This window comes from Cyrtonyx montezumae, unplaced genomic scaffold, assembly GCF_038088225.1.
Source record: "Cyrtonyx montezumae isolate F1298 unplaced genomic scaffold, pur_monq_1.0 scaffold_5, whole genome shotgun sequence".
NCBI lineage: Eukaryota > Metazoa > Chordata > Aves > Galliformes > Odontophoridae > Cyrtonyx > Cyrtonyx montezumae.
In genome coordinates this window covers 22,592,332-22,619,462 of record NW_027072056.1, presented here as the reverse complement: position 1 = coordinate 22,619,462, position 27,131 = coordinate 22,592,332, and the positions used below count along the sequence as shown (strand labels likewise).

The following is a 27,131-nucleotide window of genomic DNA, read 5'->3' as shown; positions in this document are numbered from 1 at the left end:
TGACACACTGCATCATTACAGACTCTGAGCTGGGGCACTGGAGACACAGACAACATCTTTGTAACTGAACCCTTAACCAAAATCTTGGTATGTCTTTATTTTCCAGAAGTTCTGAGGATCAGCTTGCAGAACTCCTTCTGCACTTTGGATGGCAGAATTGAGAGGTTTGCTAGTGGCCATGTAGATATCTCAGAGCTGGAAAAGGATGTTACTAGGTGTAACCTGGGGGAAGTGCAGGGTAGTTCTTCTGTATTGTCAAGTCTCTTTTAGTCTGCACAGTGGGCTTTGTTTGGCTTCCCTTGTTGATGAAGAGCTCTGCTGTCCACGTGGTTGGTGGAGGAGGCTTGGGCTAACCCACAGGTGCTGGCTGCTGTTTGCACTGTGCTGTAACTTGCTTCCTGTTTCATTTCAGGTTCCCATTCTCAGTAAAAAAGAAGATGTTTTTGCTTACTTAGCAAAATATTCTGTACCGCTGCTGCGAGCAGCATGGCTGATCAAAATGACATGTGCCTACTATGCTGCTATTTCTGAAGCTAAAATCAAGAAACGCCAGGCCACTGACCCAAACACTGGTAAATAAACAGCTCTGATATCTGAATGTGTAGTGATAGCTGAAGGGACCTGCTTCTCTTGTTCACTGCATCAGTGTTACTTAATGTCTGAGTGGTTAAAAATTCTTTTTAATTGGTTTTGCTTAGAATCTTGTGCCAATGAGTACAAAGAGCCATGCAGCAAAACTACTGCTCTGCTGGCTCGTTCTCCTCCCGGCTGATTTCTCCCTCAGTCTCCAAGCACAGTGCCTGAGGAGTTGGTTGTGCTGTGTCTGAAGCACTGATCAATCCTCTGGTGGGGGAGCAGGTGTGGCAAAGGCTGCACTAAGTGGTGCCAAGGAGCAAACTGAGCTGCTGGTTTAGAAAGCCTGGAATAAGATGCTAATTTTGAAGTGCACGTGTCAGAACATAGGTGATAATGCATTTATTTTAAGTAGGGATGTTAAATGATGCTGTCTGGCACCAAGACAGCAGACCAAACAACAAACACCTCTAAGGGATACAAAATACCCAAATATTAGCTCTCATAGTTCATATGCACTACCTACAGCTCTTCTACTGCTGGGAATGAACTTTTTCCTCTTTTGCCTTTAAAGCAGCTGTGACTAGATGCTGTTTTGCAGCATCTCTGTGCTGCTGTGAGAAATGTCTACATCTTTCTGCCAACTCATTCTGTTCTTTCTATTGCTTTGCTTTGTTTTTTGTTTTTAGGCTTGTAACACTCATTTTCACTTTGAGTTTCTAAAGCCCCCAAAATATCTTCTAGCAAACATTTTGGGTTTATTCTTTGCTATAGTTTTGAAATTATTTTTAACAATTAGTCTGGTGATGGAGAGGAAGGGGGGAGGCAGAGTCTGTGACTGCTCCACGCTGCACCAGAACAGCTGCCCAGAACGTTGTGTCAGGTTGTGCCTCCATGGGTGCAGTGAACCAGGCTGCTCTGCTGCGGTTACCTTCTGCAGTGAGGTCACTGTGGTTTTGGTGGGGGATTAGCATAGTTCCCTGCTCCCCTTGTGCTGCTGCTCCCACTGACATGGGGCAAATGGCATCTCAGTGGAGTGATTTTGGAACAGCCTAGCAGGACTGGGTGACACCGTCTTTCCTGCTCTCAGCTTCTGCCCTTCACGTGGGGCTTTGTACCAAGAGACACAGAAACAGACCTCCTTTTTTCCTTCACCTTTCTTGCTTTAGAACTGGGAGAGTGGAGTCCTTGTGGTGTGTTTTCTGCTGAATCCGTTATCCTTGTGGGATACAAGCTTGGCTGTGTGGGGTGGCTGCAGTACTGACAGGCTTTCTCGTGCATGTCCATCTCTGTAGCTTCCCTGGTCCCGTGCTTGCTTCAGGCCGTGCCCTGTTCTCGGATGGAGGCAGTCAGTGGGAGTCACTGAGGCTTTGTGGTGCTGCGGGTATGTGCCTGCAGCTGAGCAGCACTGCCTGGCGGGGCAGACAGCTCAGTGGCTCCAGGTGCTGCTTCTCTTTGTGAAGGACTTGGTCTGGGGGTCTGTGTGCAAGCCTCTACCATGCCCTGCAAGCCAGGTTAGGTTGTTTGGAGTCTTTGGGGAAGTAACTCAATGTGTGTTGTTGTTTGACATTCCCCCAAAAGCTTTAGATCTGTGCTCCAGGGAGCAGAAAGGTTGTTGTGTTGTGATATTCCTAACTCAGCAGCACAGAGGTCTTGGTAATTGCTTTGCAGGAATTTTTCTTTCATACTTTGACGTGAAAACAAGTGTGATGTGGTGTTCCTCCATAAGTGAGTGAGTGAAGTAATGTAGCTAAATAGGTATATGAAAACACGAAAACCCTCTAACTTCATACGGAAATTTTAGATTTGGATAGGAAAGCATTTAATATCTATTCTATATATGTTGACAGAACTGCCAATTACAAATCCAAAGGGAAATAAAAAGAGAGCAAGCAGTAGCTGAGATCAAAGCTGGGTAGTCAACACAGCGGTGTCTGAGTTGTGTCAGAGTTCCCATAACTGACAGTAAGCAGGTTTGGGTTGTCAAAATAATTGCATTATGCAGTTATAAAAGAGATCTTCTAAAATGTGCTGCATGCAGGCTGTGTGCTGCTTCATCAGATGTTTGTGAGATATTAACAGATCTTCAATTGTAGCAGTTACTCTGTTCAGAGAGTGCCTTCCTTACCGTTCTGGTTTTCCCAAAGCTATATATATGTGATCATGCAAGTTTGCTCTTTTCACTAACTTCTCTCAGTTATCCTAAATATGAAATGGCTGCTGAAGGGTAGAGAGAAGCTGGTAGCTTTTGGGTTTGTGTCTTTGATGAACAGCACCCCCTGACTTATCTGCCATAAAGGAAAGCTCATGAGTTTTACTTGCAGGTCTCTGCACTGTGCTGCTCAGGCTGACCTGAGAAGTTGCCTCTGAATTTGTGCATTCACATCAGAGTCAAAATCAGAGGAGTTGTCAGTTTCAGAGTGATTGTAGAAAGAGCAATGTTATACCCTATTGCTTGTGCAAAGTCCTGCACGAGTCCTGTGGTTTTTTTTGTCTGAGTTTGAAGTGAGAGAGAAGAGGGAAATAAATTCCAGATGGAAGGAAGTACTGAAGTATATTTGTCTGTTTCAAAGCTATTGAGGGTCTGAAGGCTGAACTCTGATGAAAGAGACAGGCAATTCCCTAAAGGCGTTGCTTGTCTGTGTGCTTTTGCATCAGGCTGAGCTAGCAGGCTGCTTGTACACTTGTCAGTACGTGTGCTTTGAGAGCAGTGTGCAGGGGAGGCATGTAAAGAACCTGTTAATCACAATAATTAATAGGTGCTGCATTATGCAACTCTGTGTTAATATTTTTGAGAAACTTTTTTTTTGACGTACTTTTTTTTTTTTAATTTTCACTGTGACAGAAACCTTTTATCATCTGAAGTGTTCTAATTGTAAACTTATTTTGTAGAATGGACTCAAATTATAACCAGATACCTTCGAGAGCAGCTGGCAAAGGTTGCAGAGTTCTATCATGTGACTTCCAGCCAAGGCAGCAGCTCTGTAGTGATGCCTCAAGAGATGGAGCAGGCCTTGAAGCAGTGGGAATACAATGAAAAATTGTCTTTTTATATGTTTCAGGTAATAACGCAGGAAGTGAATGGGTCTGGTTTTTTTTTTTTTTTTGTGTCATCATTCTCAGAAAGTTGCACGTTACTGGTAATTTGTGCTGTAAAACTAGAATAAATTTTAAATGCTAATTCATTTTAGAGATTTGCTAGCTGAAAACACTTTCGTTTGCTTGGTGTGCTTGAGTGTTCTTACAGTCATGTTCTCAATTATTCTCTTTCTTCCTGTATTATCCCATCTTCTAAGGGTGTGTTTAACAATTGTGAGCCAGGCTCTCGTTGCTATGGAGCACGAAGCCCTGGCTGCTAGAGTGGTGACCTGGTTGCTGAGTTCCACATTTTAGCCCATGCCCACCTTTGTGCTCTGTGCAGGCCCAGGAGCTGGGACTCCTGGGGTCCTCAGCCCCACAGCCTTCATCTGAGAGGTTGTGCCTTTGTGTAAGAAGAAGTTCTGATGGATACTGTTGACTCAGTGTCATCTGAGCTTGAACAGTGATGCTGATGGCTGAAGCCTCCAGGGATGAGTGCTGCTTTTCTCCTTGAACAGAAATAATGCTGAGCCCTGCTCACGGCCCTCTGTCCGTGGGGCTGCCATGATGATGGTCAGAGGAGTGGTGTATGAGAGTCCTGGCAGCTGCTGTGGGCAATGAGAGTCAGAAATGAAATAAAACTTGCAATTACGCACTTTCTTTCTTAGTGCTCCCAGTTAACAAGTGATGTGTTATTTAAAATCCTTTAAGGAAGGAATGCTTGAGAGACACGAGTATTTGACATGGATACTGGATGTTCTGGAAAAAATCAGACCTACTGATGATGACCTTCTTAAGCTGCTGCTGCCACTGATGTTGCAGGTACACGTGTGATTTTAAGCTGTGTAATTTACACAGTCAGTGTAAGCGTGACTCACATGTTAAATGATTCTAGTATCTGTGGGGTTAAAGTAAGCATAAGCTTTTTTACTTAAGGTATTTAGGGAAATGTATTGCATGGTGCATATTTGAAATATATAGGTACCATTACACAATTTGTGCCTTATAATCCTCCTTAGGTAAAGCTGGTAGGACGATTCCTGTTCTGCAACTGGTCCGGTGGGACAGATGTAATTTTTAAGGGACAAGAGTATGGATTTGTTAGATATTCTTTTGTCATCTCTTGCAGTTTCTGCGTGTTGAGCATTAGATAACTTAAAATGAAGGTGTGAAGGAGGCAGTCTGGCGAATAATGTTTTTTTTTTTTTTGTAATTTCAGTATTCAGAAGAGTTTGTTCAGTCAGCTTACCTGTCCCGCCGCCTTGCCTACTTCTGCACCAGGCGCCTGTCGCTGCTGCTGGGCGATGGCCCGAGCCTTGCAGCTGCACATCCTCCTCATGTGATGATGGCACCGAGTAACCCTCCTTTGGCAGCGCCGAGTCCGACTGCGCCCGGCCCGGTGCTGAGCCCCGTGCAGCTCAGCTGCTCCGATTTCCTCTCCTGCCCTCAGCACCGTCCGCTGCTGTACGGACTGAGCTGTATGCTGCAGGTAGGGGAGTGCTTGGTTGCTCGTTGTTTTTGAGGCTACAACTGTTGGGTGTATTGGAAAACTGCATGTTTCTGGGTCTGACAAGGCGCACTGGTTGTGGCTTGAAGTGCAGCTGCATCGGGTGAATGAGGGGACTGAGTGGAGGGAGCAGGAGGGGGAATCTTAACCATTGCCTGAGGAGTGTAGGTAGAAGCATCACGGGGTAGCGGTGCTGAGTGTGTCTGTCTGCCACACGAGGGAGCAGCTCTGCCGCAGGAGTGGGCAATCCTTTCCTCTGGTGGAGTGTTTCTGGCCGCAGTAATGCTCTGCGCAGCGTTTTCATCGCCAGTGAACTTGCTTGTTCCTGCCAGCCCCCATCTGTCCCTGCTGAACTGAAGGCAATGCCTTGCTGACTCCTTCAAGCCCTGGACTTCGGGGGTTTCCTTGCTTCCTCCAGGTTGTCCTGGGTGCCTGGTTCTGGTTTTAGCAAAGATACAGAAAATTTTATTGCCTTCCCAACCTGCAGTTTTCAGAAGAAACTATTTACTTGCACTTATTGTCTGGTGGCAGGTTTCTAAAGAGCATGCCAGGAGTGTGCTGATGATCACGGGACCACAAAGTCACAGAATGCGTGGTGAAGTGGGCAGGGGCCTCTTGAGATCAGGTAGCTAACCCCTTTGCTTAGGCAAGGTCAGCCAGGGCAGGCTGTCCAGGACCACCTCCAGTTGGTTTTGAATCGCTCCTCCAGTGAGGGGCAGCTCCCTGCCAGGGGCTGCTGCTGCCTCACAGGGGAGGTTGGAGCCTGGAGGCAGCTGAGCTGCACGGGAAGGGCTGAGCCGATGCTATCTGAAAAGTGTGAGTGGAAGAGCTCAGCATCTCTGTCCCTCACTGTGTGCATGTGCCTGCAGGCAGCTGTGTCCTGCCTGGCTCTAGGCATGCTGTAACTTTACCTGTTGCACGTGGATCTGTCACAGGAATGTCAGCATTTGTCTGCTGGACGTATGCAGGCATACCCTTTGGCAGCTTTACAGCTTTCTTCTGATAGCAGCACAGGAGATACTCTTTCTGTTCTTCCTGTGCTATTTCTTTTTTTCCTCCTTGTGCGTGTGCTCTTTGTGTTTTTTCCTACCCCTTTTTCCTGCACTGCCAAGCAGGTTCATAGGATGGCCCTGATGGAGACAAGCTCTCCAGATTTTTAAAAAAGCATTTTTCTTTTTGCTAAACTATTGCTTTGTAATCCAGATTTGGACTGGGAGAACTCCTCAACAAGTTTTGCAGCAGCTTCAAAGATAAAAATCCAAAATACGAAGCAACTTCCATCACTTCAGATAATATTTAAGGTCTGACCTCAAAGCACCAAAGCTTTCTGCTTTTGTTCTGCACAGCTCTAGATGCTGCAGAGTAACAGGTATCTGGTGGTAAAAGGACTCTTTTGAAGCCTGTTAATGCAACATCCTTCTTTTGGAGTAAGTTTCTGGTGTATTTCAGTGACTCGTGTTTTAGAATCTTGGCAGAAGTGTTCATTGTAGTATCTTAAATTTTAATTCCTCATATGTAGCTTCTTTCTGAAAGCTGAACACCAAAGCCACTTGCTTTTTTCTAAGACTCATTCACATTTCATGGAGAGGGTCTAAAAGGGATTAGCCTTCAGTGTTCTTTGGTGGCATTATAAAAGCAATAGAAAAGGGATTTGAGAGTGCTTATATTTAAGTACAATTTTTAATAATGAGGGAGGAAAATAACATACACACCAAAGAAACTCAATTACTATAGGCTTGTCTTTTGTTTCTTTCTCTGTAATTGGCCAAAGTGATTCTAGCTCTTTTTGTTGGTATTGATGGTCTTGTCTATCACACTATTTGTGTTTTGTACTATTGCTTGCAGACTATAACTCTTTGTTGCCCAAGTGCCTTGGTATGGAATTATTCCACAAATGAAAGCAAGAACATCAATCCTGGCTCACCCCTGGATTTACTTCAAGTTGCTCCATCTAGTTTACCTATGCCAGGTGGAAATTCAATGTTTAATCAGCAGGTAAACTTTTTTAATGTTCAGATTAGTAAGATCTGTTTTACACCAAGAAGTGACTGTGTTCAAGGCTGCAGCTGGAGGTGCAGTTATTAATGTAGTCCAGCTTTTAAGACTAGCATTGTGCAGGTTTTTGATGACTTTGTGTGTCAGGTAGATACTGATTTTTGTGAAAGTATCAGTAGTATTACTTGTATTAAGATGTTTTCAGTTATTAAACAGAAATTACTTTAAGATGTAAAATAGCAAGTAAGAGAAAGTGTATCATACCATATTGTACAAGAAGATACTTGCAGATAAAAGCATTTGAGCCGAACATGCTTTAGTTTGTTGTTACCAAATACAGGGGATGTTGTCGAACATTGTGAGATACCTTGCTCCTACTAAGAAACCTGTCAGAAGCCTGAAATGAAAATTGAGACTTCTTACTGCTAGCTAATTAGTAACTTCCTTATTTACAGGTTCGGGCAAAGATTTATGAAGTAGAACAGCAGATAAAACAAAGAGGTCGTGCTGTGGAGGTGCGGTGGTCTTTTGATAAGTGCCAAGAGTCAACTGCAGGTAAGGCAAGACACTATGAAATAAGTGTTGGGAGTCTTAGGGTTAGCATCTGTTCCTTTTCTTTGAGTATAAACCTGATGCACTGTGACTCATTGTAGTAATAGATTTAATGGGTGGAGGTAATGTAACAGCCAACCAGCCATTCTCTGCCTACACCTCAGTTCTTGGACTAGTGATATAACATTAACATGAAAGAGTTGGGTAGAAGCTAAGAATTCAGGTATGGACTCAGGTACATCTGGCTCCAGGGGTTGCTGGATGCCTCAGTGAGAAACGTGTGTGGAATAGTTCATTTTCAGCTTAGGTAGGGGTAAGTAAGACAGAGTAAATATTTGTATGTAAGGCATACAAGTCAGAAAATACCCAGTTACTCTTCTGAGTTAGTACTTGAACTTTCTTTTCCATGGCAAAAATAAGTAAGTATGTAGCAGTCAGACAATGGAGAGTCTGAACAGCCACCTCACAACAAAGTAAACATCAAGTGAAGTCCTCATGGGCATTTGGGCTACTGGCTGTGTGCGGTCATCCTCAGTGTCTGGGTTTTTGTTTGTTTGTTCAACGTGCTCATGTGTTGATCAACAGATGTTACCATCCCTCCTTGTGTTAGGAATGGGGGGAGGACTTCCAGCTTGAATGTGTTGGTGGTCATTCTTACAGAAGCTTTGAGGGTCCATGAACTTCATTTTGGTGCTGCAGCTCAGACTTGCCTTCTGCAACTGAAAGTGCTGTTGTGATTTAAGCCAATAGGAGTCCGGTGTGTCAGTTTCCTTCTCTACTAGAGGATGGCAGTAACATAAATGGTTACAAGTAAACCTGCCAGCAGTAGAGACTCAGCCCTCCCTGCAGTCAGGGGGAAATGTATTGTGTGATGGCAAGTGGATGATCACTGCATTGCTGACCCACGTGATCTTCTGCTCTCCTGCTGCTGTTAACTGATGTGTCCAGTACTGCCTGAAATCCCACAGCGTTGTCTTATTTACACTTTTCTTTCCCTCCTCTGCCTCCTGTACCTAGGTGTGACCATCAGTCGAGTTTTGCACACCTTAGAAGTGTTGGATCGACATTGTTTTGATAGATCAGATTCCAGCAATTCAATGGAGACACTTTATCATAAGATTTTCTGGGCAAATCAGAATAAAGAAAACCAAGAGGTAACAGCTGTACTCTCTTCTCACTGCCTAATCTGTAGACAGAGGGTTTTATTCTTATTTGTGAGAACTGTATGTGCATATGTGTGAATTTGTTACAAAAGCTTTGTTTTCACAGTGTTTTTCTTATTTACCATTCAAAATTTCCTTTATTAGAAGTAAGCAGCTCTTTGCTATTATAATGCAACTCTTCAGTGAATTGTCTCTTGGGCACTGCCATGAATTAAATAAAATATCCGCTCCTTTTACATCTAGTGCAGAAAGTTGGAAATTAATAGCTTTTAGAATATTTTAATGCATTTAAAGTTCTGTACTTCTATTTTTTTCTAAATATTTAAATATTTACTTATTAAATAAAACACTTTGTAAATTTATAAACCCATTTTTTGTTTGTGACGATGTGCTCTTAGAGATTGGTATTCATAATTTGAGACTCTCTGTTGCATGGAAACGTTGCATGATAATTATTAATCAGTGTTGTAATGACTGCTGAGATAAACAAACACAATATGTTGGAGGCAGGGAGATAGGATCTCTTTGGAAATATTTCTGGCCAGATACATGTGTGAAGCAGCTCTGCATGTGGACCTCAGAACTGGTTGGTCGGTGTGGAAGACAAGCCAGGGTTGGCTTTGTGCTTCAGGTGCACTGTACGACTAGGGGGGAGAAAATCTGGCTGACTCAGTCTAGCAGTGCTGATAGCACTTTGGGTCATCAGTCCTGGGCCAGGCCTTGCTTGGACATGGAGGTTCCACAGTTCTTCAGTTTTAATCCCCTGTGGTCAAACTCAAAGCTGTAACTGTCCTTAGAGTTACACAGTACATGGCAGCATTTTGCATGTCATGTAGTTGTGAAATCACTGCATGTCCACGTTGCAATCTTAGCTTCTCTAATAACACACATTTTATCATAATTTTTATTGTGTAGCTGAAATAAAATCCTAGCCTGCTCAGGCTTTTTTTCCACACTTCCATGGAAGGAGGGATAATTTGTATGGTTTCTGCTTTGAGTCTTTAATCCCTTTGTCATTTCATGCCATGGTCACATGTGTTCTGTTCCTGTGTCTCTTTCCTTCTTACTTTCTGCATTTCTGAAGGCTTTTCTAACTTCAGCTGCAGTCTATTTCCAAAGTGTTTCTTCATGTTTTGAAGTGCTGTATTGGTAATGCGTGTTCTAAGAGTGCAGGAGTTGCTCTGTTCTGTTCTTGCTGTCAGTTGCTGGCTGTTATTAGCCCTTTCTTCTGCTACTTTATGACCTGATGTTGGGTTGCCTTGAAAACACGCCTGCTCTGGCTCCTGAGCAGCCCACTCGAAGCTCTGGTACCAAACACCTTTATGAGCGTCTGTCTGGTTAATTTACAGCTGGTCTTCTAATGATGTAACAACCCCCTCTGAGGCAAAGGATGCTGAGTTGGAATAAAGCATGATCATACAGAATTGGTGATGTCTCCATGTTTGCAGAAGAGTTGTAGGAGGTCGTAGGGAAAGCAGATAAGATTTTTGGTTTATTTTCTGAGAGAAGACAACTCTGAATGTTTGAGGTACTTCGCTGGTTTGTTGGGGTGTGAGATTAAGCACTCACATTGTCTGCAGCTTCAGGTGCCCCCTGGAGTGTGTGGGTTGCCCCAAGGTTAACTTCTGGCAGCCAGAGGCTGCCTGGTGCTGCTGAGTACCTGGCTTACAGAACTCACACTGTACCTTGGTGCCTGAACTGCTGCGGTTTTGTTCATGTTCCCTGGTGCAGCTGCAGCCTCTTACCCATGGCAGAGTGAGGCCTGTGGCTGCATCCCTCCCTCTGGGCTGTGCTGCACACTAGAGTACAATGCATTCCTACATGAAATGCTGTGTTGGTTTTTTTTTTTTTTAAACCTACTTCCTTCCCATTTAACAAATTTAGGCTGTTTTTTTCTGGGCAGAAAATGTCACAATTTCAGAGGTCACATACGTGCTGCTTTCAGGTGGTGACCCGTGCAGAGACTGCTGTTCTGTGGATGAGATGTGCTCTCTGGACTCCTGCCTCCTGACATAATCATCTGAAGGACAGCTGTTGCTGCTCTCTGTTGTGACGTGAATACACAGGAACGTATTTGGAGCTGGTTTCCTGTTCATTTCTTCCTGTTGGGTTGCAAAATGTGAAGAGTACAAAGGGTGTGTGGTGTACAAATGGGCTCTGAGCACTGGAGTGGAGGGAGGGAAGTGGCCCCGCTGCCACGTGCTGGGGTGCCAAGAGCAGCTAAACCACAGCAGTGTGCTCGGGCTGCTGCTTCTGTGAGCACTGCTGGCTCCTGCAGAATGATGGCAACGTGTAACTGCTGACTTCTGAGTGTTACAGCAGGCCTGGGGTGGACAGGAGGGCAGGCTGGCTGCACCCGTGGGTTGTGCAGAGGTGTTACGGGGCAGGACAGGACTCGAGAATGCTGATGGTGACAGGAGAGCAAAATGGAGAAAAGAGTGGAGTGAGGGGCTGAGCTGTGGCTGGACACTGAGCGAATAGCAGGCACTGAGCAAAGCTCTGGCTGTGAGCGACGTGCTGCGTGTCACAGAGGTCGTGCGGTGAAGCTGCTGAGAAGCTGAGGTGGTGAAGCCACGCTCTGACCAAGCCTGGGGCATCCTTGGGCAGCAGCAGTTGTCTGGGCTGTGTAATGCAGGTCTCCTGGGTAGGAAAATGCAGGACAGCTTGAAGCACACATAAGCAGAGGGAGGGGTACTGGTGAATGACACTCCATAGTGATGTTTTTTAGCTGTTGTGCAATAGGCAATGGATGAAAAGAGAAAGCACTCGATTTTTGAGAAATGAAGTTGAATTTCTTGACATCACTATGGAAAATCCTGAACCTTCCTAGATATTTGTGTACTTGGATTGTTTTCTAAGTTCAGGTCCCAGAATGTGTGCTCAGGGCTTGTGCCTCACGTTGTCATTGTAGCCCAGCTCAATTCTTAGAATGCTGAGTGGTTTTTTGCTTCAGAGTGAAATTATGTTTTTCAGCTTGGTTCTCACGGAAGGCTTTGTAACAGATGCTGGGAGTTAATATTTGTCTTTCTGAGATCACTTTGCTGGAAACGGAACAAAAATGCACCCCTGTGTCTGTGGGAACAGAGGGCTGTGGTGCTGCTGGGCTGGGGACAGCAGGAATCCAGCAGTTTGCTGCTGCCTGAGTTTGCTGGGATGGGAGGAGAAACGAGATGTGCAAAGTAAAATGCATGGAGTTGTCTGAGGAAGCAAAGTCTGTGCTCATCAACACAGAAAATAGAGACTACTTGGAGCATTCTTGCAGTAGTTTAAATAATGCAGGCAGCATTAGTTCTGCTGCCTGAAGTGTGGCTGGGCAGGTATTGTCTCCCTTTCCCATTTCAGAAAATTCAGCATAACGTTCCTGCTCATCTCAGTTCGAAAGGGAGTCAGTGCAGGACTCCTCTGGACAGAGGAATAAATTCAGTGAGTTAAACAACTGTCAGAGACCTCGGTGGGATCCCTCAGCTTGTTCTGTCCTTTTGCATTGGACAGCCTCAGAGCGGTGGCTGCTGCCCTGGGAGCTGTGCATGTGGCTGCCAAAGCAGCACGGGCACGAGCTCTTGGGTAGAGGTTTGTGTTGGTCAGTGGATGCTCCCTGCTCTGCCCCAAAGGAGGTGGTGCAGCCTGCTCTTCACTCGTCAGCAGTTGCTTTAGCTGGAGTAGAAGCCAGACTTGTTCAGACTTGTAGCAGCGCAGAGTTAATAATAAAAGCAAGGATCAGTGGGAAAAGAGCTCTGAGTTCTACAAAGCAGTTTTAATACTACTTCTGCCTTCCTATCTCCAAGTATACCAGAAACAGTAACACAGGAAGGTACTGAAAGTATTAAGCATTACTACTTGTGTTTCTTTTCTATTTTTTTTAACTGAAAAAAACCCAAGAACTCTGTTCTTGTTCTTCACTTCTGCTCTGTTTACGAGCAGTGTGGCACTTCTGGTTTTCTCTGAGCGGCTGATGGCTTTCGGAAGGTGACAGCTGCCTTGTGTTGCAGCTAGGTCAGCCCCAGTGGCTGAGCAACGGGTTCAAGTGGGATGGTTTTGACCACACAACTTCCGTGCCTGAAAGCTGTGGGTTTGGTTCCCAGGCACTGATGTTTGTGGCCGCTGAGGGCCGAATACAACTAATGTCCAAGCCCCCTCGTGCAGAGCTCTCTTGGGCAGCAGGTTGTGCATGAGGAACCCAGACGTGGTGAAGCCTCACAGGACGGGGTGCCACCAGCTGTGTTCAGTTCCCATCTGATGCAGCGTTTCCTCTCACCAGGACGTGAGGTTTGGAGCTGAAGAAGGGGCCGTGTTCCCCTGGCTGGCTCTGCCCGTGCTCTGCAGAACATGGGCACTGGGCAGTACTCGGACCCATCCATTTCCTCCTGAAATGTTAAGGGTGAAAGCATGATCTTAGTGTTGCTTTTCCAGGCAGTAGCTTGAGCCCTCTGAAGTGTGGTCTGCACTAGGGGCTGGCACATCTGTGGCTACAAAATCCCAAATTAGATAAATCCAGAACCTCATTATTTTTAGAGGTATTGCTGGCTTGCGTTCTTGGCGTGCTTAGTTAAGTAAATGCTGTCAGCATTAGAAGGGGAAATCACGAGGTGCTGCCATCAGAAAAAAACACCTCAAAATGCAGGTGGTCACTGAAACAGTTTAGATAAAAAGACTCAGTAGATATCAGAGTTCTGCATAGCATAGCTCTTGCAAACTCAGGATTGTCCATGCCTGTGTCTGTTAGGCATGCACAGCTCAGGGGCAAAGCTGAGCGCTCTGTTTGGGAGTTCTCTGACTTTGGTTATTGGATCCTCACTCCTTCAGCAGTTGTGTCAGGGTTTGGTTTCTGTGTGTGTATGTGTTGGTGGGGTACAGGTGGTGGTCTGGAAACAGGTGGAGGAGGCTTGGAAGAATTTGTGCAAAGAAGTCATGAACTCTGTGGTTGTAGTTGAGAGGCTTTGTGGATATGCTTTTCCTATTTTTTTCTTTGTGAAGCAACATTATGTTACAGGACAGTTTAGATTTGATCGTCAGCCGTGTGATAATAGAGATTTTCCTCTTTTACTTCCAGATTATATTTAATTAGAAAATACTATGAATGAAACACCCCTGTGCATCCACTAGTGGTAAAGAACAAAACCTGTTTTCTTTCTCCATCCATCAGAAAGCCCTTGCTCAGAATCAAAGCCTGCTGGCCATATACGTGAGATGCCGTTCTGTCTCTGTTCTGCACAGGCAGCCCCCAGCGACGAGGCCGTGGTGATGCTGCTGTGTGAGTGGGCTGTGAGCTGCAAGCGGTCTGGGAAGCACCGAGCCATGGTGGTGGCCAAACTCCTGGAGAAGAGGCAAGCAGAAATCGAAGCAGAAGTAAGTCCTGTCTCTCTGGGACAGCGTGAACAGTGTGCCTAAAGAAGCAAGGATATTTCTAAGGAAAGACTGGCTTAATGTCTGCCCTTTGCAAAACAAAGTAAAGTTGATTGCACTTGTAGTACTGGAGATTTTGCCATCAATTTACATTTTTTTATAGTCTGGATAAACTTACAATGAAAAGGTCTTCTACTTACAGCCCGGCTGAGGGTGGTTTACATTACTGCCTTGGTGTCTGTTTGTTTGGGTGGTGTCTGGGAGCCCCTCGTGTCCGTGAGCTGCTCACCTGCACGCTGGGCTGCTGCAGTGAGGGAGCTCTGTGCAGCTCAGCGTGGATCTGTGCTGCTGCTTGGAGGGCTCTGGGGCAGCTCCAAACTCAGGATTTATTTTGAGGCCAAACTGGGGTGTGGTTTGTATCTCACGTTCTGTAGAACTGCCTTATTTTTTAGGAGAAATGAAAACATTGCACTGGAGAGCAAAACGCTGTATGACATCATTGATGATGACTTATGTGTGCAGTGGTAAATGACCACGCTCCACCCTGCAGGAGCCAGCAGCTCTCCTCATCCCCAGGGCACTCAGCTCCGTGCTGCGGGATGCACACAGAGCACTGGCTGTGCTGCTGCTGCCCCAGGCCTGCTCCAGGTGGAGATGTTGGCCCTGGCTGGTACTGTGTTGTCGTGAACACAAGTGGGAGCAGTTACTTTTTGCCTCTGCTTTGGTCTTGGAAGTTCTGGATCTTTATTTTTTTGCTTTTATGTGGAAGCACATCATTGCAGGTAGAGCATGTAAGGGCCACCCCTTCTCAGTAAGTCATGCAAAGCGGTCAAATAAAACACTTCAGAAATTACTAAACTGGGTATGGGAAAGTCATTTGAGATCAAGACTGGGTTTCACGAAGAGATGGGAAACTATCACACCAGAGTTGACTCACATGTATGTTTTGGAGTACTGTACGTCTCTGTGCATAGATACACTTCTATTTAACTCTGCAGAGATGTGGTGAATCTGAAGTCCTAGATGAAAAGGAATCTCTGTCTTCAGCCTCCTTGACAAGTTCCAGTCTTCCTGTTTTCCAGAACGTCCTGCTGAGGTTTCTGGACACACAGGCTCCCTCACTGTGTGAGTATTCACTCATCCTGAGCAGGCCAGACACAGCCGCTGCGCTCCACGAGTGCTGGTGCTGCCTCTGGCTGTGGCAGGTGTTTCAGTTTCTCTGCTGACCTCTTCTTTCTTCTGTTCTCTTACATGCTTACTTTTGAAATTCCCTACCTTGTTGTAAGACCTTTGCGATCTGTTTTTCTCTTATTTCTATCACAAAGGAAAATTGAAGAAGCAATACTTATTTCTGTTTAGACCATACAAGAAATACTTGCATAGTATGCGTAGCCAACATCGCATGCTCACCTTTTTGACAAGTCCATGTTGAAAGTGACAGTCTTGAATACTGCACACGAGCAGTGAAGTCACAAGCTGTTAGCTGACAGATAGGTGGACCAAATCAAAGGGTCTTTGTCCATTGTAGGTGGCTCTAAGAAATGCATTGTTGTAATAAAGCCATCTGTTGTTGTAGCTCATGCTTCTAAAATCTTTCGCTCTACAAGTGAGTATGCTTTTTTTCCTGGTACCCTTACACTGAAGCAGATATTAAGTGTTTTGAAACATGGTGAGAGCTCTCAGCATCTGAAAAAGGAGAAACATCTTACAAAGTTGTTGCAGACTTTGGAGCGTTGGTGCTGCTCTATTTCTGTGGTGACCCAAGTTTTTCTAAACCATCCAAACTATCTGTGTTATTTAGAGCTGAGATTCTGATTTCCTTGTTTCAGATGTGGTATTATCCTTCCTCACTTGGGCGTCTCCGTGAGTCAGGGTGGGGGGGAGAGCTGAGGAATGTTTTATCTGCTTGGAATTTTTGATGACATAACTATTTTTGTTGAGCAATACTGCTTTTATGGAGCTTAAGCCTCCGTGTCTCCAAGCCTGAAAAGCACGTGACTGCTGCACTTGGGATGCAGGCAGACTGCTCAGTGTGTGCTTTTGTGATGCTCCTCGTTGTGCCTGTCTGCACAGTGCTGGTCCCCACGGCTCAGAGGGCAGCTCAGGGTGAGGGGGGGCTGCAGAGAGAAGTTCCAGTCAGAACTGCTGTATCTGTGGGCTCAGTGTTGCAATTTCTGAGCTGCAGGGAGATAGGAGTTTCAGAAATAGGAGAAGAAAGTGTGTTAGGGTGGGAATTAAGAGAATGTCTCTGTTTTCTGTGGGGGAAACACTGAAGTGGTTCCAACTGCTTATCTGTAAATTGCCTTCTACATTGACAACAAATGGAAATTCTAAGTAGAAAATGTTATGTATTGAATTAATTTGAACTTGTACTGCATAACTGCCTTTTAAGTGTATGTTGATTTGGATTTGGTGGTTCTGCAGCTGGAGGATTTGTTGCCAGGTACAATTGTGGCATGCAGCTGTTTTCTGTTAACTGTATTCTTGCAAACTTTGTTACAGAACAAGTCAAATTAAATATAGCTATGACATATGAGAATTTGAACACTATGCATTTTTTTTAATTTGCTTTTCATTTCATTGGCAGAATAGCAGGCAAATCTTAATATGCTCTTTCCTGATGTTTGTGATCAGACTTACTGGATAACATGAGTACACAGAATGAATTCCTTGAAAATCCTTGAAAAGCTTTCCTATTAAAAATATAAAAACACTGCAGAAAAGACAGTGTGAAAGTTACCCTAGTAATAGAGTTTTGGAGGAAAAGGACCGAGTTGCCTGTTATAATCCAGGGCTTCACAGTAAACTATTTTTCTGCACACAGGGAATGCCCTTGCCCTCTTTCCACCTCCCTCATTTTATCTATCAGTTTATTTAATTTGTCTTTGAACCTCTGGAACATTGCCCTTAGCTGTTGATATGTGGTCAACTACAGCAGGCATGGAGCTGTGTGTGTGCCTTCAGCTGACAGCAAAGCAAAACCAGTGCTGGTGTGCCACGAGCTGGGAAATGGAGACAAAGATGAATCTGTCCCTGATAACCAAGCCATTTTTATCAGGCCTCTCAGCCTTGCATGAACATGAACGTGTACTTGCTGGGGTTTGGATGCTGGGTGGATAGGAACCAGGTATTTCTGTTGGAATTACAGTCCTGTTTATTTTGATTTTTGGACAGCTGACCCAAACAGTGACCACGAGAAGACAGAGTTTGTGAATTTGGTGCTGCTGTTTTCTGAATTCACTCGACATGATGTTTTCTCCCACGATGCGTACATGTGCACTTTGATATCACGTGGGGACTTGTCAATCACTGCAGCTACGAGACCACGTTCACCAAATGGGGAAACTGTGGATGAGCATTATTCAAAGGACCATGATGTGAAAATGGAGGTAATGCTTCACGTTTTTTCTCCCACGTTCAGTACTTGATTTCACAAAATGTGGATTTTCACCAAAGAGTATTTCAGATACGACTTCTCTTTTTAACTTACTGTTAATCTTTGTATGTATTTCTATCTGTGAGAAGACCCGAAGTGATCCTTTGGCTTTGTTTTTGTGTGCAACTTAAGTATGGCAGTTTTGGTGCAAATATACTGAGCTGCCAGTCTTCTGCAGAGCTAAACAACTAAGAACAAACTAAAAGGAATATCGTAGGCTTCTGCCTTGCCGGTAAACCCTACTGAGGAGTAAGGACAGCTTTAGGCAGGAGGAGGCAGTGGTGAGCCTTGAGGAAGGCACAGTGCTCAGTGCGGACACACAGCCTGCTCAGCTGCTTGCAGGGGTCAGGAGCTCACTGTGCTCACAGGTATCCATACAAAAACGGATCATAAAGCAGATCCTTCACCTTGCACAGTTTGTGTGCAACCCCCAGCCTTCCATCAGATGAACATTTCTTAATCTTTGCTATACTGATTGAAAAATGAAGGCAACTTGAAGCTGAAGCATAGGCCACGTTTGGAGTTTACAGTGAGACACAGCTCCTTGTGCTGCAGCACAGTGACTGTGGAGCTGGTGGCCAGCTAGAGCTTCTCCCATCTTTACTTACCATTCCTTTTATGCATCTCTTATGTAGGTCTCAGGGCCAAACTCGCCCTAGGATGTAGAGGCTGTCCACAAGTTGCCTTTCATGACCCAACAAAATATCAAGTACCCTGCAGCAAGTGCAGGAGTCCTGTTCTGTAGGTGTCCCTGGGAGCAGAACTGTGTGAGGGGATATGCTGTAAACCTATGTTTCCCCCTTCACCTCCTTCTTTCTTCTACTGTTTTATGGAGTTAGGCTTGAGAAGTACTTTTGTGAATTAAAAGTCAGTATATGAAAGCTTCTGACCATCACTACTTTTTTCTCATTTCTTAAGTATGTGAAATGCTTGAGTTTGCCTGGGGCTGGTTAAATAGCTCAACAATACAATGTGACTGATGCTTCTTTTTCTCTCTGATAATTGTTAGGATCATAGTATTATGGAGCACATGGGCACTGACTCAGGACCCACTAGTATCTTTGATGATGTAGACAAGGGTGACTTTAAGGCAGATTTTGGTTCGGAATTTCCAGTAGGTTTAACTTTTGGCTTTCTGCATGCCTTCGGTGCCTGTGTGTGCTGCCTGCTGTCGTGTCTGTGCCCCTCATGCTGCCTTGCTGCTTCCACCAACAGCTGGTGTTGACTGACCCAGTGCCTGCCATGTTCTGCAGTGCATCACCTCTGTTCTGTGCATCTGCACTGTGTGACAACACACTGCTTTTCTATGTGTCCCCTTTTTGTCCGTGTGCACACAAATGCACACTGATGCTCCGCCCCTTCCCTCTGCCCCCCAGCATATTCAGAGTGCTATGTGGTCCAGTTATGCGTAAGTATGTAGATTTACCTGCTTATTTAACATTGAGGGCACCAAATTGATACCATTTGCTTTTGAAATTAGTGTTCTGTCTTTGCTCTGTCTTCCAAGTCTGTTTTTCATAGTGGTTAGCTGGATTCTGGATTACTGTTGGATTCCTAATTTCTTCCTTTCATCCCGTTCTGCTTCTCATGGACCCTGTGCTCAGACAAGCTGGTGCAGAGCCACTTGCCAGATACTAGACCTCTGTCTGTGCCTGGCATTTGCCGTAGTGATGGTTTTCATATATAGCATCCATAGTTTCCATATATTCCAGCATACCATGCCTGCCTGCAGTGCCTCTTGTCCTTCCTCACCTCCAGCTTCTCCCTTCTCATTGTATTCCCCCATCACTGAATGATCTCATTGCAGTTTCTGTGTCCCAACTGCTCACGTGTGGAAATTGCTCTGAACTGTAAAGTTTTGTTTTTTTCTTCCCTGACACAACACTGCTAGTTTAAAACCTGTCTGATAACAAGTTACATGTAGAAATATGACGTGTAGCTGCTTACGTTTTAGGCTGGGTGATCATTGCCCTTGTTCTGTCTATGAAAAAAACTCGGATACCGATAAAGTCATCTTATCTCTGGAATTGTTGAATCTCAAAAGTTAGAGGTTACACTTATCTTAAACATTTGTTTTACATGACGTAGATCTTTTCTCCGATGCCTGGCGAGTCCTGTGAGAACATGAACTCTTCTTTAGACAGAAGAATTTCATTTGCCAGTGAGAAGTCAGTCAAGAGGGAAAGACTCAGAGAAGTGATTTTTCCATCCAACTATGACCTCCTTCGTCATTTGCAATACGCAACGCATTTCCCTATACCTCTGGTGAGTGAATTCTGCTTGGGCACGGGGTGGTTTTGGCTGCTGTGATGGCAAATACAAGCACTTAAAAGATGGGGAGTTCACTGTGTGCAGGGAGCAGAGCCGGCTGTGTTCGAGGGCTCCTGCTGCGGGCACCCACTGTGTGCTGCAGGATGGCTGCAGTGTGACCTGCAGGCAGCTTCATCTTACCAAAGGGTGATGCGTTGGTTGGAAAAGCGCCTGAGCCAGAATGATTTGTTCTAACTTAGTAGGGAAGAAAGATCTACACTGCAAATGCCATATTCCAGGGTTCAGGGAGATTCTGCTAAATAGAAAATCTGATGCAGTAGTTGTACGGATGGAGGAATACTGCAGTATCTGAAAGAAGCACTTCTGAAGTGTGATGGATGGAATAGTGCTATTTCCTTCCTCCCACTTCCTCTTGTTTGTAGTACGGATTTTTGTCTGCTTCTGTTATTCTGTTTGTCTCTTGGGAGCTGCAGAAAGCTTCGTCAGTAACATTCCAGATCCCAAACCCTCATCTGATTGATTTTTAAATTTGTATTTATTAATTTAATGATATTACATGTTTGCTGCTGGACGAAGGGCCCCAGTACTGAGCGGGCTGGGAAGTGCTGTGTGTCTACTCAAGTTTTGGTTTTGTTTTGAAACAACAGTGATAATTTTTAAGCAGTGCTGAGTCCTTCCAGTACAGGAAGTGTCAGCTGAGCATGCAATGTGGTAACTGCCATCCTCCTTGCTTTAATTTCTTTCTGAATTACTACATGACTGTTTTCCTGAGAATATCGAATGAGCTGTTTCTTTTCAGGCCAGTTTTGAATGCTTGCTTGAAGTTTGATTTGTATTTTAAATCATGTAAGTTGTTTTTGCTTCTATAATATTTTTGGTCAGATGGGCTTGGTCTGGGCAGTTTGACTTTGCCTGTGCTGTGCAAATTGATGTTTTACTTTATTGTCTATTCTATAAATGCTTTATTTTTTGAAGTGTTTGTAAAGAAAAAAATTATATATATACTTAAGTGTAGACTTAGTTACTGCCTTATACATTTTTATAAATACAAGCAAAGAGAACACAGAGACTATTTCTGCTTCCTCTTTATTTTAACATTCCCTTGTATTTCCTGTAGTCACATACTGCGAGTTGTTTCCAAGTTCAGAAGTGGCATCGAGGGAGGACAGTGGAACTTGACAAGAGCAGAGGGTTTATTTATGAGAATTACGGGTGAGGTGTAAGCAGATACAATAGTTTTTCATCAGTGCAGCGTACAATTGCTTTCTAAATTAAGTAATGCCCTTTTAAATGCTTTCGGGTTAATTGTGTGTGTGAAAAGCTTTGCAGGTGATGAGTGAACTGCTATTTGAGAAAAAATCTTCACTTTGTTCCACCAAGTCGTTTAATCTAGAAATAATACAATATTTTACTTAGGGAGGGTCGTGTTTACCATAAATACTAAGAATGTATATTTGGGTCTCTCTCAACGAGTTTGATTGCGAGTTCCTGCTGACTGTTCACAGGCTGTCGCTGACACATCACAGTACTTCTAAAAAGTGCTTTGCTTTTTCAGGCCCTCCACAGCTTGGGTTGTGATGCAGTCTGTTCCTCTTCCACGCAGGGGTAGCATTGTTGATGGTAGTAGCTGTGTTTCCGTTTACACAACTGCTGTTCGGGTTATGTATTTGCACGCACATTCCACGTAGGTTAGAACTGGTATGTCTGCACCCTCTGCTCCCTGCTGTGCTGCGCCTCTTCATCTGTGGGAACCTTTTCCTCTTTGGATGCCTTGAAAGTCTCAGTAACTTTCAGTCTGAATACGTTGGAAAGACGATAATACAGAATTGGGTCGAAGCAGAGGTTCGATACCGCGAAGAGCAAGGTGGATTCTTTTGCTTGAAAGAGAGTTTGCTTCAGAGAGCAGTTGGTTATGGTGTCGCTCTGGCTCAGAGTGTAGGGGATACGAACGACGTGGTACGGAAGGAAGCACAGCAGGTAGGCTGCTGTTAGCAGCAGTATGCTGACCAGGGCCTGCTTCACGTTTGTGTAACCCTCACTGTATTTGTTTCGGTAGAGATGTCTGACAACAAGGAAATTGGAAATCAGTATCACGGCTGAGAAATTCAGGAATATTGCTGTGCACATGAAGTTAGTGAACACGTGCCAGTCTCTCCCAAACTTTGTTTTGAAATCGATGCACTTCGCATCAGGTCTTTCTTCGATGGTTCTTATTGGAATAGCCATGTTAGGCACTGTTATAAGGAGAACCATCATCCATACAACTGCAGACAAAATCTTGGCAAATCCGGGCTCTTGGATGCGATAGATCTTACAGCTGTGCATTAGCTGAAGGTAACGATCCATGCTTACAAACCCCAGAAATATAATTGATAAATACATGTTCAGGTAGATGAAGCAGGCTGTCACTTGGCAGTGGAATATTCTCAGTTTCCAGGGAGCAACACCTAGGTCAACAATTATCTTTACTGGCAATGCCAAAGTCAGCAAGAAGTCTGCTGTTAAGAGGTTGGTTAAGTAGATGCTCATACACTTCTGCTTTTGACCTTTTTGTGTGAACGCCCACAGTGCAAAACAGCTCCCCAGAAAACCCATAAGAAAAATCAAGTAGTAAAAATAGGTGAAAGGTTCCAGTTCTGTTCTGATGTGGCACTGTGAAGCATTGTTTGACATTGTAAACTTCTGCTCTTTGGCTTTGCTGGCAGAAGAGATCAGGAACCTATGGGAAAAAAAAACACAAGAAGAGATCTACTTTTCCTGAGCAACATTTGTTCTCTGAGAATTTTGAGTCATTTCATCAGCGGATGCAATCAGGAAGAAATATGTGTTTTTCTCATGCTGCTTCACGACTGTTTGAGTGAGCTTTGTTCCCATGTCAGAAATGTTTGGGAATGCACAGGATTTGTTCTTGAAAGCATATAGACTTCTTAGAGGTGTTCTCACAGGAGCAGTCTCTCAGATTGCACGCTGCATTCAGAAGAAAACAAACCCGGAAAAGCTTTGAAAGTGCTGAAGATTAAGTGTCTGGTTAAGAATGGTCACAAGAAAACTTTGTCACTTCAGAACAGTGGAAACTGCATTTAAAAACAAGGGGTAATGTTTGTAGCAATGTCACTTTAGGGAAGTATGCTGGCAGGTTCAACGTGAGTGTGCTGCCCAAGCAGCCTGCAGTGTGTCAGCTGCATGGCCAGCCAGTTCTTAGCGGCTCTACATTTTTGCTGTCTCTCTTTCCTCCTGAACAGAGGATAAATGAATTGCATGCTCAGATGAAGCCTTGAAAAAAAGGCATGTTTTGGAAAAAGCAGATGTCAGATACCTTTGTTTGCCTTGTTTTTAGGCTTCACTGAAAATTATAGGAAAGAAAAGTAGAAATTGTGTTATTTTAAGTAAATCTGCTGCTCAACAACCGCCTTTTTTTGTTTCCTGCACTGACGGACTGCAGCAGTGTCATCTGGGCAGGAGATGCACCACAGTTTCTTGGAATGAGGACACCTCGATGTCTCAAATAGCCTAAAACTTCTTCAGTTTGTATGTCACTGTATGATTATAGTTGTTCAATACACAAGTAAAGTGCTGCATTTGCAAATTTAAATTCTGCTGTAAATTGCATGATGAACATAATTTGTGTTTCAGTAAATACCACTGACTGCAGATCCTCAAAGAGTGGCTTAAAATGGGGGGGGAGGGGGGGGAAAAAAAGAGGTTTGTTTTTTGGCATTGCCTTTCTTGGTGGCCTCTGCTGTCCTGAGGACATGTACCCGCTCACAATGTGGTTGTGTGCAGGCAGTGCTGCCCGGCCCGGGGCTGCTGTCCCCTGCACAGAGCTGCAGTGCTCGGCCCTGACATGTGGCTGTGCTGGGTGCTGCCTGCAGGCTGCCCTGCCCTGCCCTGTCCTGCTGGGCACCCGGGGCTGCTGTGCCTGTGCTCTGCACGGGTGGGCTTCAAGCCTTGGGTTTACACGGGCTTAGGCAGAGGGGATCAGACAAAGACTGACAGCACGTACCTGTTTTACAGCCCTCTGAGCAGTCCGGAGCAGCAGTCTGTTAGCATTCAGAGTCTCTCAGCATGTTTCCTCGTAGTGCAAGAGCGGGTTAATGTTTTCCCCTTGCTGCCTCTGCTGTTTTTTTTTTTTTTTTAAACATGTCTGTGGTTTTTAAATGCGCTGACTGACGCAATTAAAACCAGCATCCAAGCAGCCAAGGCACGTGGAAGGTACCCAAAGAGGTGAGAGCAGGATGGGAGTGCTCATGGAGCTGCCCACCAGTGCCACGGTTGTTCCCTTTCTGCAGGGCAAGCAGGGGGGTGCTGAGGCTGCACCGTGCACAGGTGCTGAGCACAGCACAGGGATGGGAGAGCCTGTCAGGGACTGCTGGTGTGGCTGGGGCAACAACGTGTGACCTGGGGGTTTGAAACTTGTAGGTGTTTGCCAGGCACTGTCAAAGCAGCAGTGCTGAAACCCGACTTGTTAGCACCCTGGTAGCTGAGAATAGACAGGAATTTACAGACTACGCACCAGAGCTGTGTGAAAAAGCAAGTTAAGAATGTCTGGTTTTAGGTTTAGTCATAAGCTGAAAGTTCAGACCATATTTGTTGAGATGTTTGCAAAGCTTCTTAATCTGGAATGCTCCTTCGTTCAACATGGTCTGACATTTTGCTGTTGTGCTCATCGTGCAAGGCTGACCTGCATGGCACTGCTTGCTTTTTATCTTGAAATGCAGGATTTGGTCAGTTCTTGTGCGCGTCTCCCATGCAGGCCAGCTCGATCGTGCAGAGTGGAATGGACAGAGGCTGGCTCCTGGGGAGGTGCTGCCTCTGCTTTCTGCCCCCCTGCAGCTGCTTCAGGGCTCCTTCACCATGTGCCCCTCAGAGGAGGGTCTGGTGGGACCTGTGTTGTATTCTGTGCTTGTGGGGCTGTGCTGGGCCTCGCTCTGTGCTGCTCAGGGTTTGGGAGCTTTGTGCGCCTGCAGCTGTGCAAGCCAGACAGATGTGTGCTACTGCAGAACTTACGACCACGCACAATAGAGGGGAAGCTCTGGTTTTGTTGTGATTTTCAGTCATTTACATGATGGCAGGCAGAAGAAAACCCCCCAAAAGTCACTTGCAAACAGTTCATTTTCTTTCAACTTCTCAATTCAGAAAAGCAGTCGGAGTTGTTTCAAGGCACAGCGATGAGCAGACAATGCAAAGCAGTCCTGAGGGATTTTCCATCTCTTCCTGTGCACGGTCACGAGTGTGAGCGCAGGGGCACACCCCTGGGGAGCAATCTGTGCTGTGTCCATCCCATCCTTTGCCCGAGCTGCATGCTCTGTGCCCAGGAACATGCAAACAGGCACAGCCATCGTATGCTTCTGAGGATTTTCATGGCTTTCATTGGCAGATGAATTTTTATCCCATTATTATATGCCTGCATTGTAAGTGAAAAATGTCCTTGGCACCGGGTTGTTAGGAGTTCTGAGCAGCAATAGCTATTGCAGATGAAGAAAAGAATTGCTGGTATTTCTATTTCCACACACAGGGGGAGATCTGCCCCGTGGTGTGTGTGTCCCCAGCCCCTTCCATGGGGTCCTGCACTGTTGGCTGCAGCATGGTGTGAGCTGCAGAGTGAGCCTTCCTCATTGTGAAGGCAGTGCACACAGTGAGCAGCTCCCTCTGAGCCTTCTGTCAGGTACCAGGATTTAGTTTCAGTTGGTTAAACAGAGCTTTATGAATGTACTCTGAAATGGTGGTTGTTAGATAAGCTCATAAGGATAGTCACAGGCTCATTTATTGGGGTGAGACTGGGGAATAGGTGTGCGGGTGTTGGCTCAGGGGCACTCGCCCTTCCTTCCTGTCCCACAGCTCAGGGCTGGCAGGTACAAGGTGGCCCGTGCTGCATCTGCTGGCTGTGACCGAGGGGTCCACTATGTACCTGAAAGTGTCATCAGCCCCTCTCTGGTGACGTGTTCTTACTGTTTGCAATAGAAATTGATCATTTTTTGGGATGGGATCTTGCACAATTAAACTCTATGAGCCTTACTGCTGGTTTCAGCACAGCCAGGATTTGCTGTATGTTGAACAGGTTGTGTAATGAACTTCTTCTCCTGAAGTACAATTTGGAGGAAGGATTTCTATTTGCTAGGTTTGACCTCTCAAATGGGAACCTGGCTTGGTCTTGGTTACTCATAAATTTCACTGCAACAATTTTAGGGAAGTTCTTCCAGGTAGTGGAAGGGCAAGGCAAGAGCTGCTTCCCAGTGGGACCACAAGACTTGGATGTCTGAGGAGGTGACCAGGGTTATCTGGGACATGGTGTGCTGGGAAGTGTCACAGAGTTAATTTAACAGTGCAGGAAAGAGATCAGCCTCACACCTTTCCATCCTGCTTTACATAGCAAAGTTAAGAGCAGGGCTGACGACGTGGAGCAGAAACTTGGTTAGATAATGGAGTTACATGAGACCTGTGGCTCCCTGCGAACCAGGCTGCCATAGGGTCAGAGGTATCAAAACATTTTCTTATTAGTGAAGTTAATCAAGGGAGTAATATTGTTTTTGTTTTAGTTGCAACCCATCAAGAGCTTGGAATTCAGTGTTGCTTTTCAGACTCTGTGTGGAGTCCACATACTTTCACCTGAGTTCTTGTATGTAGACTTTTGTCATTGCAGTGTCAGTGAATTGTTAGGATACAGAGACAATTCTTCAGTATCAGAAGATTTTTTTCAAAGCTTGTAAAGTAATAAGGTTATACAAATTTGTGTTGCAGACATGGATTTCATCACTGTATGCCACTGTACTTTCAGAGACACAGTTCTTTAGGTTTATGTAGGCAAATAAAATCCGTGTTGCATAAGGAACCAAATGCTTTTGCCATCAATTACACAAAGTCCTCCAGAAAGCAAAATTCCCATCCATTGCAGATTATTTCTGTTGCTTGAAGGGAAGAGCCTGTGAAGATTCTCCTCACTGTGGGTCGGGGAGCTCACGGTTGTGGGTGGTGGTGGAGTGCTGTTATGTGGATCGGTGATGTCAGACCCAGAGGTGTTGCCCACAACCTTGGAAAACTTAGAAACATTGCACACTTAAACAAGTGGTTCACCTGAGACATTATCTGTTTGGATTAAAGTGACATGCAGTGGCAGAAAGGTAACACATACTATTTCTGCTCCTGTAACTTTTTTGTTATGCAAAATGAGAGCTTCCAGAGTCGTTTCATGACAGCTTTTGTGGGTGCTTTATGA

The 27,131-nt window shown here is 45.0% G+C and overlaps 3 protein-coding genes across 3 annotated transcripts in view; 1 reads left to right on the top strand and 2 right to left on the bottom strand.

Moving 5' to 3' along the window:
• The window catches only part of SERP1 (stress associated endoplasmic reticulum protein 1), a 312,396-nt gene that overhangs the window by 74,928 nt on the left and 210,337 nt on the right, over window positions 1-27,131 (bottom strand). The gene's annotated exons all lie outside the window — the stretch shown is intronic.
• MED12L (mediator complex subunit 12L) overlaps window positions 1-27,131 on the top strand; it is a 99,446-nt gene that overhangs the window by 4,619 nt on the left and 67,696 nt on the right. Inside the window, exons 4-15 of the mRNA XM_065748257.1 lie at window positions 413-572; window positions 3,466-3,635; window positions 4,363-4,473; window positions 4,871-5,140; window positions 7,004-7,153; window positions 7,609-7,708; window positions 8,723-8,859; window positions 14,083-14,214; window positions 15,210-15,336; window positions 17,386-17,600; window positions 18,657-18,761; window positions 19,736-19,912. Of these exons, the coding sequence (XP_065604329.1) occupies window positions 413-572; window positions 3,466-3,635; window positions 4,363-4,473; window positions 4,871-5,140; window positions 7,004-7,153; window positions 7,609-7,708; window positions 8,723-8,859; window positions 14,083-14,214; window positions 15,210-15,336; window positions 17,386-17,600; window positions 18,657-18,761; window positions 19,736-19,912 (1,854 nt within the window). The remainder of the gene's footprint in view (window positions 1-412; window positions 573-3,465; window positions 3,636-4,362; window positions 4,474-4,870; window positions 5,141-7,003; window positions 7,154-7,608; window positions 7,709-8,722; window positions 8,860-14,082; window positions 14,215-15,209; window positions 15,337-17,385; window positions 17,601-18,656; window positions 18,762-19,735; window positions 19,913-27,131) is intronic.
• GPR171 (G protein-coupled receptor 171) lies at window positions 21,351-24,126 on the bottom strand. The gene is made up of 2 exons (XM_065748296.1): window positions 23,922-24,126; window positions 21,351-22,637 (listed from the first exon to the last, which is right to left on the bottom strand). Exon 2 carries the CDS (start codon window positions 22,589-22,591, stop codon window positions 21,608-21,610), a length of 984 nt encoding a protein of 327 aa, XP_065604368.1. The 5' UTR covers window positions 22,592-22,637; window positions 23,922-24,126; the 3' UTR covers window positions 21,351-21,607.

Coding starts and splice junctions, on each gene's coding strand:
- GPR171 (XM_065748296.1), bottom strand. CDS start 22,591: ATGTCAAACAATGCTTCACAGTGCCACATCAGAACAGAACTGGAACCT.